The 17516-nt window shown below is 46.1% G+C and overlaps 1 protein-coding gene across 1 annotated transcript; it reads right to left on the bottom strand.

The window, feature by feature from the left end:
• Positions 1-3278: 3278 nt before the first annotated feature.
• LOC124661140 (protein IQ-DOMAIN 31-like) lies at positions 3279-9782 on the bottom strand. The gene is made up of 7 exons (XM_047198997.1): positions 9571-9782; positions 8980-9112; positions 8309-8536; positions 7665-7868; positions 5363-5422; positions 4215-5205; positions 3279-3599 (listed from the first exon to the last, which is right to left on the bottom strand). Exons 2-7 carry the CDS (start codon positions 9070-9072, stop codon positions 3568-3570), a joined length of 1608 nt encoding a protein of 535 aa, XP_047054953.1. The 5' UTR covers positions 9073-9112; positions 9571-9782; the 3' UTR covers positions 3279-3567.
• Positions 9783-17516: the final 7734 nt, after the last annotated feature.

Here is a 17516-nt window from a genome sequence, read left to right as displayed (position 1 = left end):
CATTTGCCACGCCAGACACAAAAGGGAAAGCGTATATCTGAAAATAAATCAGTCATCCGTCTTAAAATAAATCAGTCATGTTCTCTAGATCTTTTGAATTACCATCAAATCATGGTCATCCACTCATCCACCTTGATCCATATAAAACGTCTCAGACTCGAAATTGTAGGAACGTTGTGTTCAAATTGCACACTTTAGTGATGCAACTGAAGCTAGGAAATGTGCAATTTTAAGTGACCAAAGGCTAACGTACAATGGCAATGTTTAGAGATGTGCTTAGAAAAATTAATCAGTTTCTAAACACCGATGGTAATTCATAGAGAAAATTTGCTGGAGGCATTTGCCAAAACACACCACTTAAATATACGTTTTTGTTGAGTACCATTACAATTTTATGGTATATTTGCCAAAACACATCGCGGTGCCTGGAACGGAAAGATTGTGATTTTGCTTGTCATGAAATGATCGGATTTGAAGCCTTTTTTTCCCCTCTAACTCAAACTAGCGGAGCCTCAAGTTCAATTTTTGAAGCAGCTCACATCTGCTTGGGAACTTCCTATTCGGGGAGAAGTTCTTGCTCGTTGGTGATCCATGCCATGTTGGGCTCCATGGCGTTGTGGTTCAGGGTGAGGCGCCGGTGGCTCCGGCCTAACCGCCTAAGCACCGTTGCAGGGGACTTGGCATGCTCAGGCAACCATCACCACTCGCTGTGTGTGCGCGCGCTTGCCGGTCGATGCGGGCCAGGAAGAGAGAGATGAGGGAGGCAGACCTCGCAACTGAGGGAGAGCTGCCAGGGAGGCAAGCTTGTCAGGGACAACGAGGTAAGAGACTCCGTAAAAACGCGAACTGAAAACTTGAAGTTCAGTTCACCGAACGCGTGTTTACTGGTCTATTCTTTTTTTCAGTTTTAGTTTACGGATTCTGTTCTGCGCCAGCGGCTTCCGAACCCGTAAAGGTAGGATTTTTTATAGAATTCGTATGCAACACATACAACAATCGATCATAATTAATCAAATAATCATACAACAGTTTTGGGAAAATTGAACAAATGAAAAATGTCTCGACCAAATTACAACAATTTTCGGAAAATTGGACAAATGAAAAATATCTCAACAATGATACATGTGACAAACAAATGAATGAAATGGTAGGATCAAAGGCAACGGCCATGTAGCTTCCAATGGTGCATCTTCAGATCATAAACGAGATGGGTATGGATACTGGCATTCTCAATATGCCTATGAGTTTCAAGGAAAACTTCAATACGATCCGGATTGCGTTGGGTTCCACCCGGGTGCCAACATTGTCATAGAAGCAGGGCAAGCTCAACTCTCATTCATCCTCGATGATCATGTTGTGAACAGTCACACAACATATCATGATGTTGACAGGGGTTTTTTTGTCCCAAAATCGGGCTGGGCCACGAAAAATGGCAAACCTTGCCTGCAAAACACCAAAAGCCCTCTCAATGTTCTTGCGAGCTGCTTCTTGAGTTTTGATAAATTCAGCTTCTATTCTATCTTGGGATCCTTGACAGACTTAACAAAAGTTGCCCAATCCAGATAGATGTCATCGGCTAGGTAATATCCCATGTGTGTTCATTGTTCATGATCTTGTAGTGCAAGTGGGTGCTTCCCCATTTGCTAATTTGGCAAATAAAGGGGACCTTTGCAGCACGTTGATGTCATTGAGTATCCCCGGCAAACCAAAAAAACAATACCAAATCCACAAATCTTATGATGCAACAGCCTCAAGTACAATGGTTGCATCTTTGCTCTTCCCACGGTACTGTCCATGCCATGCCTTTGGATAATTCTTCCATGTCCAATGGAAATTATATATTCTGTCAAAGAAAGTCCCTCGCGTCGTACAATCAAGACTACCGAGCATGCCCGACCAACCTCTTTTCTCATTTATCTCCATCAATCGTTTTGTGTCATCCTCATTGGGAGCTCGAAGATAGGTTGGCCCAAACAACTTGATAACCAGGCGAGCAAACCTGCGCACCGATTCCGATGTAGTATCTTCGCCAATTCAAAGATACTCGTCGGTGTAATCCGCAGGGATGCCATACGCAATGACCCTCATGGCAGCAGCGATTTTTTGGAACGCGCTGAAACCCATCACCCGGCGGCATTCCTATGTTGCTTGAAGTAATTCGAATTGGCTTCCCAGGCCTTGACGATTCAGACGAACAAGCTACGCCGCATGCGATACCTCCTACGGAATAGATGGGGAGGATAGGTAGGTACCTCGGCGAAGTAGTCCTCCATCAGCTGCTCGTGGCCGAGGAGGCGATTCCGGCCAATCACGGACCCGCGCCTCCGATTCAGCAGCTTCGCGCGGTCCTCCAGCTCCTTGATGGAGAGGAGGAGTATTGTCGCCTCCATCTCGTCGTCCTGGAGCAACTCGTCGAGGTCGGAATCGTCCGAGCTCGACGAATCCGACAGATCGACATCGACGAACTCGTCGCCCGAGCTTATCCTCGATTCGGACGAAGCGGTGGCTGCGGCTGCGGGAGCGGCACCCGGATTTGGGCGAGGAACAGCGGGCGGGGTGCGGGGCGACCTGCGCTAGCTCCGGGATGTGGGCCTCGGGCGAATCGAGCGGTGTGGCGGCGGCGGAGTGTGGTGGCGGCGCGGGGAGGGAGAGAGCGAGCAATTGCGTCAGCTGAAATTTCCGCGCCCTAGATAAGGATCGAGCGTTCGGTTCGCTCGAGCGACCCCTAAGGGCGAATTGGGTTTTCGGTCTCGGCCCGAAAAAAGTTTTTCGATTTTGGCCCTTTTACGATAACTGATAGGCATCATTTTTCAGCCCGAACCCTTAATGGCGATTATTTTTCGGTTTTGATCCGTTTACGGCTCTGCTAGAGATGCTCTAAAGGGCATACGAGGAAGGCATGCTTGCCAGGGACGAGGGATGATGCTGCTAGGTTCGCTTTCTGTTTTAGGCGATAAGTGTGTTTCGGCAAATATGTCACGAAATTATAATGGCACTCGGCAAATATGTATTTAAGCATTTAAGCGGTGTGTTTTAGCAAAGATCAAAAAATAACGATGTCTTCCAGCAAATTTTTCCTAATTCATACAGTACTAGTCAGATGTCTAACTAAGCACCTATCCTATGCGAACCAACCAGTTATGCTCAAAAAAAGGTTGGTTTATTTTTATAAACACCCCACCAAGGGGGTTAGCAACATTTGAAATAATGTGCGGTGAAAAAAGAGATGAGAACAGCTATATGCAGACTTGTAGTATTCATGACATCACACATCAGAATAATGCAAGTAGTTCTGCTGTGTCGTTATCACAACACAAATGAGCCAAATAACTGTAGCTATACATTTTGCATGGTACATGGTACAAGGGAACCATATGAAAATAGACAGAAATAGCACCGGACAGATCACAACAAGCTAGTTCAACACAGGGATAAAATCATAAAAACAGATCTTTACAACGTAGACAGAACGACAAGGACAGAGAGAGTTAGACAGCAGCAGACTTCATCCACAACATTGCACTCTTCAGATGGAGAAAAGCTTCAGACGGAAGTTTGAAAGCCTCTTCACCGTCTCCATTCTGTTTTGACTCCTCTATCTGCAGATAGCAGAACGAAACAAGCAAAATATCAGAAATGAAAAACAAAACCCAATGCTTAGGTTCCAGAATTCTACAATTTATGGAGCTTGACATTTCTTGCAAACATGTAATTCTAGCCTGTAAGCTCTAAAATCTAATCCTAATCAGATACACGCAGCTACATTCCAACATCAGCAACCATATATCTGCAGATAGCTAAATGCATTGCATGTCCATTGGCATCTCTCTATGATGACACATACTCTGTTACTTTACAGTACATCATTCGTGTCAGGAGGTTGGTGGCGTTGGCTACAAAGGGATATATGTACTAGTTGAGGTACCGTTTTATAATTGGCTATGTAATGTTTGATTTCGCTCTTGATTATGTAGCTTGTCGTTATCTTTGTTGACAGATTGTACAAATATTGTAATGATAATGCAATAATTTGGCTTATGTGCACTTTCGGATGCAGAGGGCGAGATAGTTTTTGGCTACCTTATCTGGGAAAAATATCTGTCAGTTGTCAGAGCATTGCTAACACCATTTTGAACTGATCTTTGTGATGCAACAATTGCAAGCTCAGCCTAGTGTTCGCTTTTTCATGAAAATTCAAGGTGAACAAAACTTACTGTTTGGAGCAGAAGGAAGAGACTGGCGGCGGGTGAAGCCATTCTTGTCAACTGGTAGATCAAAATCTAATCTGGGCGGTCCTCGCAATTTTGCCTTTAAGGATTCTGTTGGAGCCATATAGCTTGGCTTCCTTGGTGGAACTGGAGTGTTCTTGGTTCCACTCTCCGGATATTCAGAATTAGAGAATGAAGACCTCCTCTTAGTTCTAACTTGTCCATTAGACAGAGGTTCTTCCTTGTACCTAGTTTCTTCTTTCTTCTGTATGGTATCATCTCCATTATTAAGGTTCTGCAAGTCCATGACTTCATCTTCTTGAGCGAGGATACTAGGTTCATCAGATTTTTCCTCAGTTAAGAATGGTGTCTCCATATTTGAATTTTCCAAAAGATTGCCACTGTGAGGATCGTGAGTTTCAGGAGGAAACGAAGCCTCACATGCACTATGTAGTGCTTTCTCGCATTGATTGTCGTGATGGCCAGATATACCGTTCACCACAGTGGATATCTTTGAGGAGTCAGCCATGGAATCAGATATCTTTGGCTCGTCAGTTATGGAATTTGGTACCTTCGAGGCATCAGCCTTTGAATTAGATATCTTAGAGGCCTCAACCATGGAGTTAGTTGCTTTTTTAAGGTTCCGTTTAACCTTCTCAAGTTCAGATAACTGGCTATCTGGTACTGAATCAGCAGGCGATCCAGAAAATTTCCTTGGATTTCTTTTTGATTTTTCAGGTTCAACAGTATTTGTTTGAGTCTCAACTGTAGCAGCAGAAAACTTCCGAACATTACGCTTTAACTTTGCTGATTTAGTTTCCATGGCATAACTGGCCTTCCTTACTTGTGGTTTCCCATCAGCGACTATTTTTGGTTTGGAGACAGGTCTCCAGATGCAGCCTATTGTCCATCTCTCCAACCAGCTGTAGGCTGAATTGGGGTCCGTTTCGTCATATTGAAAGTGAAGAGCTTGTACCAAAGTTGACGAAGACAAAAGCTATAAATATGCAAATATGAGTTAGAACAAGTACAACTCTGGAACACAATTAGAAAGTAAACTTGATGTGATGACATGCATTTCTTTGATAAGAATGGGCAGCATCGATACTTTTTTCCTCACAATAAATAATTTATTCTCAAAACAAATTGCATACCTTTCGGACATATGCATTTGAAGCTAGCTTCTCCTTCCATGCATCCGACGACTTGTCACCCTGATAGATGCAAGCAACAGCTGTTTCAGATTCTTCTGACATACTAGCTATCAAACAGTGAAAATTGCATTACAGCGTTAAGTTTTAAAGCTTTGAGAAATAACCTTCCAATGAAAAGAAAAGAGGAAGCATTAAAAATAAAATACAGTTGCATGCTCAACATATACAATTTGTACTGTAGTTCTGCAGAATAAATCGGCGACTTTTTCAATGGAATGGGCAGCGTTTTCATTCTGAACTTCTGATAGAAAATGCGTGTCAAACGAGCAACTTTTAAATGTTGTGCTGTAAAAGTGGTACTTCCTTGTATCATTAACCGCTCGGGCATCGACCCAGGAAGAATTTATTCTAGGATTTTTGATAATCTATGATTAATCTCCTTTCAAAATACTCCCTACCCCCAGGGGAAGTCGAATCCCCGCTGCCTCCTTGAAAGAGAGATGTCCTGAACCACTAGACGATAGGGGCATCACTAGAAAAAATTCATTATTGGCCCACCATTGATTAGAAGATTTAGCTTGTATGAATCGCTATTGGTTTGATACGAATAATGGCAATCGTTTCAGTATGTTAAGGATACAGATGTATCCACAATTCATTTAGAGTTACTTAATAGCCTATTTCTTATACCATATCTCTATCCCGTGAAATTCTCGAGCCGAAAGATGGATGCATATGCTGTGTTTCATTTTGCTAAATGATATCAATTAAATGGTGTATCAATTCCATAAATTGGATATAGCAATAAATAAATCAGCAAAATTCTTTCTAATATTTTAGATAGAAGAAACATTTCTTCTATCTAAAATATTAGAAAGAATGTACTCTTCTATCCAAATCTAATTTGCATCGATAAAATAAATCCAAATTCCAGCAGTAGATGAATAATTGCAAATTTTTGTGTGTACGAGATTAGAATAACTTCAAAATAACTGACATAATTTTTTATTTTTCCTGATCAGAAAAATATATGAAAAAGAAAGGAGGTAGAAAAATTTAGCACGAAAGCCAGTTAGAAAATGGATTCCTATTTGAAGAGCGCCTAACCGCATGGATAAGCTCACATTAACCCGTCAATTTTGGATCCAATTCGGGATTTTTCTTGGGAAGTGTCGGGAAGAAATTGGAATGGAATAATATAGATTCATACAGAGGAAAAGGTTCTCTATTGATGCAAACGCTGTACCTAGAGGATAGAGGAAGAGGGAAAAATCGAAATGAAATAAATAAAGAATAAAGCAAAAAAAATAAGTCGAAGATAGAAGAGCCCAGATTCCAAATGAAGAAATGGAAACTCGAAAAGGATCCTTCTGATTCTCAAAGAATGAGGGGCAAGGGGATTGATACCGAGAAATATTTCCCACAGGGTTCATAACTACCCCTCTTACTACGGGTCGTTTACCTAGCCAACACTTAGATCCGGCTCTACCCAAACTTTTTTGGTTCACCCCAACATTACCCACTTGTCCGACTGTTGCTAAGCAGTTTTGGGATACTAAACGGACCTCCCCAGATGGTAATCTTAAAAATGCTAGAACAACAAATGTGGGATGGATTTAATGGTCACCATATCAACAGTGACAGTCAAAGCTATGCTATGCAAAATCACCCACGAAGAACGCTATAGCTTTATAGGTTACTAAGACAGCTAGTTAGTCTACAAGTAAGGAATACCCTAAGAAAACATTTGTCATTCATGAATTATTTATAGGATACAGAGTCTCTTGAGTTGCAATGGGACCACATGAAACAAAAGCATGTTCGGTCTCCCAAGCACCCAGGAAGAAAATCCTCTATTCTACAACGATCTACGAGGACAGGTCCATTAATCTAAGAATTAAAAACTAAGGATAAAAAATCAAACTGTCGTTACAATCAACGCCAATACAACAATACGCTGAACTTGCACGTAAAAGTGGCGCAATAATGAAGACCCTGACACAGAAAGGTGTACAGTTAACACTGTTTTCTTGCTATTGGTAGTATAATGCAGGTACAGAACATCTATTAAACACTAAGCTTGTATGCTGCTTCATATGCTGGGGACTAGTTGAAGGCCATATTTCTGCTTTGATGTTGAGCCGTGCATTACTTTGTGCAGCAAGTGCTTTATAAAAAAGTATAGCATGCCAGATATATTTTGCCACTTTGAAGGTTGCAGTCATTTATTCTCTATAACCAAATTATTAACTAAGTAAAAGCACAAGATGCAAAAAAGCAGGGAGAATGGAGAGGTACTCACCCCAAAGTTATGCTGTCCAAATTTGACAGATAATTGCATGGCAGCATTAGAAAGTCTAGTATTTCTTCCACGAATTAGAGCTTGAAACTTTACAATCAGCCATGTCGCGCGAAGGGTCGAAACAGCCTGCCTCCTTACAAGATGCCCTCGAATCAGTGCCTGAAGTCTTATGATACCTTTTAACGCGCGGAATGCCCTGCGTGCCTGCGCAACAGGTTCACAACCATTCTAACATTAGCACCATGCTACTGCAACTACATGTAAATGACAATGTTCGTAACACCCGGGTGATTACTACTTTTTCAGAAATCCAAGATTTAGATGCATTTCTTTTTGTAACGACAGTTAATGTAGGGACTCTGGAACACACTTTTGTAGATGGTGCTTTTTATAGATTCCTACAGAAAATTGTAAAAGTGCTAAAGTAGCAGCAGGCACTAATGATTTCGTATAAATCAGCCAATAAGCTTTTTTTAAGGATGGGTTTTAACAGGCTGGCTATACTTGTTCCTTTTTCTGTTTTTTTTTCCATTAGCCACCACATAATAGGTCTAGGAGCAACACTTGTAGAGTTTGCAGCCAGGATGACACGGACTGTGCAAACACTGTATAAATCAGTTAACGGAAAATGTGTTACCACGTACCAGGTAACCTCGAAAAGCCGCCTGAGCCTTGGTGGCTGCCAGTTCTTCTCTCAGTTTCTCGGGACTAATTGGCGTGTCAGACCCATTTCGGACCATGTTTCCCACTGCGCTCCCGTTGGCCAAGTTGGATATTCCATTGGTAACAAGTACGGGCTCCGAGATCACCGGAGAATTGCCAGAGAGTTCAGGCTCCTTCCCAGCAGTGTGCCCGTTGCCGTTTGCAGTCTTCTACATTTCAGTGACAAAAATATGGTCAGCTCAACCAGACAAAAAAAAATGAGCAGGAGAAAAACGCGATACTATCAACTTCAGAGTTCGAACCGACTGTCTGCACAAGAAAGAGGAACATGAAAGGTACACATCTAATTTTCTTAAGGATGTGAATTAGACAGGGTTGCGATTGCGATTGCAATTGCGGAAAATTTATTTTTTTGAGACCACTAGTTTGGAATTTTCGAAATCGCTGCAATTTCCTCTCGTCAAGGTATAAAAAGATGACTGGAAATATGTGGCTACTACTTACCTATGTAACTGTATCATTTGTGAGAGCTAACTCGAACGCATACGCGAAATTCTTCACGGATAAGTTGCACAAATCAAGTGTAAAACCTTTTTTTTTTTGGAAAGGTACCTCGTAACAACATATGTGCGTTACGAGAGACGGCCCTTACCGGCAGTAAATCCTTTGCCTTGGCAGAATTGGACTTTCCAGATTTCTTGCCGAGGAGCACGGACTTTATCCACTTGGCCGGGGATTTCCCCATCGTGGTAGTCTAAGCAGCCCAGACGCCGGGAATTCTTGACCTGCAATGTAGTAGCGCGGCTCGTCAATACGCAGATCCACACCGCACAGCTCCTTTAAAATTTTGGAGAGAAACAAGAATGGACATAACCGTAAGAAAACCAGTACAGTAGAACAAAGCTGGAAAATTCAGTGAGAAGCAAAGCAGAGAGGGAGGGAGGGAGTAGCAGAGCGCACTGAAGGTAGACGATGTTGAGATGGAATGGCAACTGGAGGTAAAGCGCAAAGGCGAGAAAGCGAGGTCACCAACCAACCAGAGTGTAGCAATAGGGAGGAACGGATCTGAACAGACAGCGAACACTGACACAGTAAACTCCCCATGAACCGGCCACGAACCCCAGGACCAAGCAACAAGCAAGCAGTTGGCGCAAAAGCAGAGGCGTTTGTTTCAGAAATATTTAGGCAAGCACGAGCATAATGCAGCACGGGGAATGGCGCGAGAGGCGAGCGGCGCACGCACCTGGTGGAGGCAGGGAGTCGGTTGCCTCGCCGGAGGAGGACGGGACGCGCCGGGCGGGCGGAGAAAGAAATCCCCCTTCCCTTGCGTCGGCAGCTCTCCGCTCTATCTATCCGCGCCAACCACCGCTCACGCCTCCATTCGCGGGATGATGCGGAATCGCAGACGCGCGCAGCGCACTGCCTCCCTTCCTCCACCTATTTGTTCTGTAGCCTGCGGGGTGGAGCAGGGAGGTTGGGGCGAGACGAAGAGGCGCAAAAGGGCCGGAGATGACCCAGAGGCCAGAGCGCAACTGCCTGACTGACTGACACGGTGAGACAGTGCGCGGGACCCGGGCCGCAGCGGAGTGCACCATCGCCTGCCTCTACGTAGTACATATCCGTAAACTGACATGTGGAGCCATGCGCAACTGCGCTAGCAGGGATGCACTGCCGCGCCCACGCGGCTGGTCCCCGAGCGGCGGGACCTGATGTCAGTCACCTGCTATCGAGCTCTGGACGGTTGGCATGAGAAAAAAAATACTTCTCCATCTGAACGATCCGACGCAAAATATCAGCCATGTTGGCGGGGCACAAACACGATCTAAATTTAGGATCGAAATGTGTTGGTTGCGTAGCGTCCGCGAGCGTCCTCAGTTGCGTCCTACATAAAGCCTACCCCGTCAGTGGCACCGAAACCACACTAAAAAAAATCGTAGCATTAAGGCGGAGGCAAAAACCGTGCCTATCCATGGAGGCACTCGCACGCGTAGGAACTTGCCATCGATGAGACCGCCCACGCAGCGGGCTCAAAGCGCACCGCCTCCACCGGTGGCAATACGAAGGGAAGGGTGCTGAAAAGGCCGCTCTCGCGGGAGGGAGGAGAAGTTCGGCCAGACAGCCAGGCGGCGGGGCCGGTGGGCCAATTTCAAGGAGAATGTGGTCGACTAAGCCATGAGGGTGGACGCCGCCACGCTTGCCAGGGGCGGACCTACGTTCATGCAGCAGGGGTCGCAGGCTGGGGTGGGCATAAAAACCGATGATGGTGGCAGGTATATGCTTGTTTTCTTCTATATAATGCATGTGTTTAGAGTGTGTGACACCACAAATTAAACTGAAAAATTATGTATGATCACTTGGAGGACACCGGGTAATTTATGCTCTAGGTTCGCCCCTGACGCTTGCCTATCAGATGCAGGCGACGCCAACGCTCATGTGAGGATGTCCCTGACCATGCCTAATGCCATGCTCCTCGTCAAACAAGAGAGGATTGTCGCCAATGCTCTTTTGACGCCGCATGCCTTGTCGGTGAGCTCGGTAAATTTCCTGGCACGGCCTCCGATTTTGCAGCCCACAACGCCCTCCGCGATATGTAGGTCGACACGCCGGTGAACTTGGTTTATTTAGACGCAATTATGCCGCGATTTGAATCATCTGAACGTGGCTTGAATTGAGGCTCTAAAAATTTGGTTAGAAAAGTTGACCGTCCTAGACCAGAACAAATGCGTCTCGTCATTCGGGACATTTCCAAATAGAAGCAGACATTAGTAGCTCGATGATCATTTCCGCGTTCACAGTTCGACGCAAATGACGCGTAAGGGCATGTACAATGGTTGATAAGACGATCTTATCTTATACCTTTTGATATGACAATAAAACATTGTATACAATGGGTTATTTTTTTAGTTTTATCTTTAGCCACGTGTATTCCTAAAAATATGGTGAGACATATTGTGCTAAGAGATGATCTCTTAGCCAAGAGAAGGCAAAGATCTTTTTTTATTTCTCTCTCCTCCAACTCAGCAATTATCTTATGTGGCATTCCTAAGATAAGACTAAGATAAAACCATTGTACATGCTCTAATCATTTTTAAGCCGAAATGTGTCAGTTGACCCGAGCTTCCGGTGCCAAAAAGTGCGGCCCCAAAAAGTGGTGCAGTGGGGTGGTCCCTCGTCCCCCGCGTGCTCTTGTTTAGCATCATAATCTGCGCTTTATGCCCTCCTCTAATCTAACCACGCCTAAAACCCGGATTAAGGTATGAGCGGCGAATCATCGACAGGGTAGACGCGACGAAATACTCCGTCTCAACAGACACAAACACGCTTCAATGTTTGGTACAACGATCAAATACCCGTATTGTATTGCTACCGGGCGGTACTAAAATGCACACGGGCGGAAGCAGAGCAGGACGAGTAGACGGCCGTCAGCGTCTACAGCAATTGCTAAACCCGGCACGATAGTGCGCGCGGTCGGTGGCGCGTGCGCCTCGAGGCCTTCCCGGACGTGCTAACGGTAAACATGACCGGCATCGACCGCGACGAGACGACGAGTGCTATCCGATGCGACATGCCCGGTCGCCATCGGCTCCATCACGGAAGGAAAACGGCCCCGTATGGGCCTAATCAAAGGGAAGGGGCGGCCAAAAAACATGTCTCCAACACATGATGTAAAACACGTCTCCTAGAAACTATTTTAGCGCATCTACTTTGATATTTTATCAGGCAAGAAATTTAGGGCTCATGTTTCTTTTTTGTTCCGGAGAATTTCATCAATCTATTAGTAATCATCAATAGCACTGCAAACAGATCCAAAAGTAATAAAATTACAACTAAGTCTTTCGATCACGTAGCAACGGCTATAGACACTGACGCATGCCTTCGTCGCCCCTCCATCGCCGGAGTCGTGCAAAGCCTGTCGTAGTAGACAAAAAGAAACTCGTCATGCTATGGCACCAAAGGCCCAACGCACTAGCCGCCACCAAAGATGACAACCATAAATCGGAAGGGACTGGCATGAAATCACACCAGCGATATATATCCCGGGAGATCCGGTAGGCACATGACTTAACGCGCCCTCTGCCGATGATAGACATACCACCGGAGCAAGGATAGGGTGGGGAGGACCTTATCCTGACTTTACCGGTCGCCCCACCATCCGAGAGAGAGCAATAAAAATAACCTAACAAAGAACGAAAACCCTCCCACCGATGAGAGGCCATGGTCCACCACACATCCAAGGCCCCAAGGCAACCAGAGGCTGAGCAGACCGATATCGTCGCCGGTGAGGGAACAGAACCCTAGATCGCTTTTCCTAGCCTCCTCCTGGAGTCCCGTACATACCGGTTCCGTCGGACTCTAGGGCTCATGTTCTACATGATGTAAAATGGGGCTTTAGCTAGCACTATTTTTCATATGGTGCAAAATAGGGTTTCCAAACTTCAACACATTTGAAACTTCGACGCATTTAGAAAAAGTCCGTCCTACCTAGTTTGGCCCTTTCAAACTCATCCTACTCCTAATCGGAATCTTACTCATCATCGGACCTAAGCTCGAGGGCCTCCCAATCAACACCGTTGTAGAATGTGTCGTCTTCCTCCTACTTCATCGTCGAGGGGCCAACCTCGCCTCGCCTCCTTTCTTCTTAAGAACTCACCAAGTCATCAGCCTCGCACCTCCTTCATGCCTGCCTATACCTCACCACTGCCAAGTCATCAACCTCGTGAGCGGAGAGCTATTGTAGGGCAAGAAGGTGATCCCTCTCCTCTTCGCGAGATGCCACCCACAGTACCGAGGCTAGCAACTCTGCCTCCTTCCGGCTCTCGACGTCCGGGAAGTTGAGTTCCCGCTTCGGCCGGTCGAATCTCCACGTGGGTGGATTCCTCCGGCAAGTCAAATGTGTCGAGCCAAATCCGCTCGCGGTGGGCGGCGAACTTCGCCGCATAATAGCCAAACTCTCGGAGCCGAAAGTTGCGGTAGCCGAGGGAGCTCTTGATACCGTTGACAACATGGGTCCATCCAGTCACATGCAGCTATTGTCTCAAATTGGTCGCGGTTTGGTGGGAGAACGACGCGACAGGGCAGTGGCGGCTAGATCTAGCGGTGGAAACAACATGGCAATGGGTGATCACGCTACGTGGGAAGGAAAAAAGGAAAAAAAATCCAAAGTGGCAGCTGGGCGGTGGTGGCCCTTTTATGCGATAGGGCAGCCGCTTCATGCCCCCAAATTTGCAGCACGAGGCTATTTTTGGGGCATGTTGTGAAATGTTAGGATTTTTTTAAGGGATACATGATCTATTGAAGCTATTTATTTTTGGCCTTGTGCCTAATTATCAAAGGAAATTTAATTCGGCTATGGGGTGCATATGCTCCCCTACCAAAAAAAAACATATTTTGATGTGTCGAAATATTTTGTTAAAAAATTCTACATGTACATCTCCATGATATATGTGTTTATCAAATTAGGAGAAAATCCGATATTTTATGTGGTAGTATATAAAAAAGAGAAAACTTATCCTGTAAAAAGCTTTATTTTTATCACTGATTTTTGTCTTTTTTTCATACATCACACGACAAGTCAAATTTTAGTGAAACGATGTGTAGCACGTGAAGATGCACATGCAAAAAAATTATTTAATTCTTTTAACATTTTGAAACTTGTCTAAGATACATTTTAAAATAAAAAAGAGTGAACTGTATTTTAAAAGAAAGGAAGCTTCATAAGGCAAAACACAACATTTTGTTTTGCATCATTCTGTTGGGATCGACTAAATCATCTAATCTCTTCTCCTTTGCCCCGTCACTACCGCCCGTAACATGCCCAGGTGACTGGATAAAGCACGGACGGAATGGGCAACAGCGATGAACCAACCAAAGCCATTGCCCTGGTGATGCCGTCCGTGGACGATCGACCAGGACCGGCCAACAACCACCGTCCGTCGGCTTTGTGCCGCGGCTGGCACCGCACCGGGTTGGACCACCGCCCGCTGGACGCCGGTACAGGGCAAACAGCGAATCATGTCGCGACGGATTTGATTTGTCTCAAGGGAGTAAAACATCGCATCGCACGTAATTGGACAATAAAGAGGTACCGGATTGGACTGTACAAGAAAAACATGAATCCCATCCTACAATCCGTGGTGCGGTCAATGATGCAGTGGTAACTGATAAGACCTTACTGCTAGTACTGTAGTACAATCTTTTTGCCCCAGTTGATTGATGCCAGTGTGATTGTGTAGCAGGAGTACCGGTTTTCGCCTGTGCGATTTCGAACGGCTCAGCTGCGGTTCCAACAGAGCCTACGATGCAGGGTATTATCCGGATGTTGATCTGCTTTCGTTTATAGCTTGGAAAAAAAATCTAAACTCTAGAGCGCTTGATCTAACCCGAGCTGAAACACTTACATGGCTTCTCTTTGAATAACGAAAAAAAAGGATGGTCATCCGAGTAAAGAGGAGGTAAAGGAAAAGATGAAGAAAAGCCAAGGAGGGAATAAAGGGCGAGAACATGATCATGAAACCAATTATGCTCAGCGAAAGCAAACCATTCGTTCATCAAATAATTCAAAGGCAACTCAACTTTAGAATGACACGGCCGAACTTGCATCGGATGGATAAAACACAACATCAAGGCACATACTTACTCTGTACTGTGTGCTAAATTAATGGTACCCCTCCGATTCATATTAATGGATTCAACTTTATCCAGACACGTATATATCTAGTTAATAAATAATTTTAGAAATATCTCTATCCAGAGATAGTTAAGTTAATTAATTTAGATCGAAGGGTACTAATTGATGCCACATGGCGGAATGACTGAACTTGCAGAGCATAAGAGCATCTCCAGCCGCGTCCCCCAAAGCGTCCCCCAAACCGCGCCGGATTGAGCGGGGACGTGTTTTGTTCGTGCCGCCTTTGGGGGACGTCGCTCCCCAGCCGCGTCCCCCAAACGCCTCCCCCAAACATTTAAAATACTTTTTTTGGCTTTTTTATTTCAATTTCCACAAACTAATACATAATTTGGTTTACACGAAAATATAATTGGGAACGTGGTTTTCCACAAACTAATACATAGTTTGAACCGTCGTTGACACAAATATAAAATTTTGCAAAGAAACTAAACCTAACTAGGCCGTGCATCGAAGGTTTTCTGTGTTCGCTGCTAAGAAAGAACACTCGAGGGCACACCCAGTCACCTAAACCGGAAAATCCAACCGGTGACGGTGCCCTTGTTGGTTCTACCGAGGAAGAACAGATAGAGACCTCCGTGCACGTATTCGCCGCGAAGAAACAACACTAGTCGTCCTCCTCGCTCGGCTGCCGCCGCCGTGGTAGTCCCGGCGGCACCGCGTCTCGTCGAAGACCTTGACGCTCATGTCCCCGTCGCCGAAGTAGGAGAACAGGAGGATGAAGCCGGCTTGGAGGCCGTGGTGCCGCGCGAACTTCTCCCAGCCCGATGTTGAGGTACATCTTGCCGCGCGCGTCGTAGATCACGTCGACGATCCACCGGTAGTAGCCACACGCAGCCTCCCGCAGATGCATCGTGCGCGGGCGATCGCCGCCGGCGACGTAGTCGGCGAAGGAGTCCGGCAGCCTCGGATGCCGCGCGGGTCGCCCTTGAGGACGAGGACGAACTCGAACCGCACGTCCGGCTCCACGTCCATCTCCGACGATGATGAAGCCGGCGGCGTGGAAGGCGACGGCGAGCGTTCAGCTCTGCCGCGGCCACGACCACGACCACGGCCGCGAGGTCGGCCTCCGCCTCTACCGGGACATAGCGTCGAGTCTTGTTGAGATGGTGGCGGCTAGGGTTTGGGAGAGAGGCGCTAGGGTTTGTGTGTGAGAGGGACGATGAGAGGCGGCCCCTTTATAGGCCGGAGGGAGGCGGGGAGCGGTGGCGCGCATTAACGCCGGCACGCAGAGCTAGGCGCGACGGGACGCGTCGCTGCGTCGCTGCTAGAACTGCACCGTCGCTGCGTCGCTGCGGGAACTGCATCGTCGCTGCGTCACTGCGGGAAATGCACCACCGCCAATAACTTTCGTCGCGAGGTAGGCGACGGTTAGGTTAAAAATTTATTGTGCCGCTGACGAGTCGGCCCCGCCACTCCCCGTCTCGCTTTTCGTTGTGTCCGGCGTCCCCGGTGCGTCCCCTGTGGGACGGGGACGGGCTCGGGGCGCCGGACACCGAATGGGGGCGCGTCGGACAAAAATGGGCTTTGGGGGACGCGGCTGGAACGCATTTTCTGTCCGGCGCGCCCCAAATCCCTTTGGGGGACGCTTTGGGGGACCCGGCTGGAGATGCTCTAAGATACTGTCAACTCAAAGAACATGGCATTCTACGAAAGCAACGACAGTAAAGCACAGTACTCAATTGCCAAACCAAATGGTCTAGCACGCGCCACGGCGCAAGTATGACTATAGTAATGTTTAGAGGATCATCGTCAGTGCATCTACTCAAATGGAGTACAGTATAATAGTTTGACATGCTGCTAAAATGGAGTGACAAACATATTTTTGGTTGAGGTGACCAAATGCAGGCTTGGGATGCAGACCAGAATGGTATTTGGAGATGAGTTTGCAGCTACATCACGCAGTTTGACGCAGATATGTTTGTTGTGTGCATTAATAACAGGATGGAAGGGTTAGGAGTGGTTGTAGTACCACTAACTGTTGACAGGGACGGTACTAGACTATCACAACAATTTTAAATGCGTATAAACTGCTGTAGATAGTATAATACTCCTAACCCTTTAAAGGTTAGGAGTATGAATCCAGATCACGTAAACTACTACTACTCTTAGGCTGTAAATCAAAAACATGAAAAAATGTGAATGAGGGAATGCAGCTGAGACGAGTCCTGGCGGGCAATGCAGAACCAGGTATCGTGCCTAGCTGTTTGGTACCAGACGAGAAATATATTTGTCACGGCGCGCAGAGCTGTCGGCCATTGCTCGCTTTAAAGGTGCACTACAGAGCACGCCACCTCACAGGCACAACTCTGTGCTTGCCAGTGTTATGAGTGAACGCACGGTGAGGATCAAGGAGAGCTAAACTAAATATAATAGCTCTAATCGCGCTAAATTTAGCAGATGTATGCCTACACGCATGTCTACCAGGAATTGATCAATAGTAAAAACACTTAACAAGGAAATGGAATGTATCCTGCTCTACAATACAACAATAGGACGGTCTG

This window comes from Lolium rigidum, chromosome 6 (genome assembly GCF_022539505.1).
Source record: "Lolium rigidum isolate FL_2022 chromosome 6, APGP_CSIRO_Lrig_0.1, whole genome shotgun sequence".
In the NCBI taxonomy this organism is placed as follows: Eukaryota; Viridiplantae; Streptophyta; class Magnoliopsida; order Poales; family Poaceae; genus Lolium; species Lolium rigidum.
The sequence above is the reverse complement of the archived record's forward strand: the minus strand, read 5'-3'. Positions and strand labels throughout refer to the sequence as shown.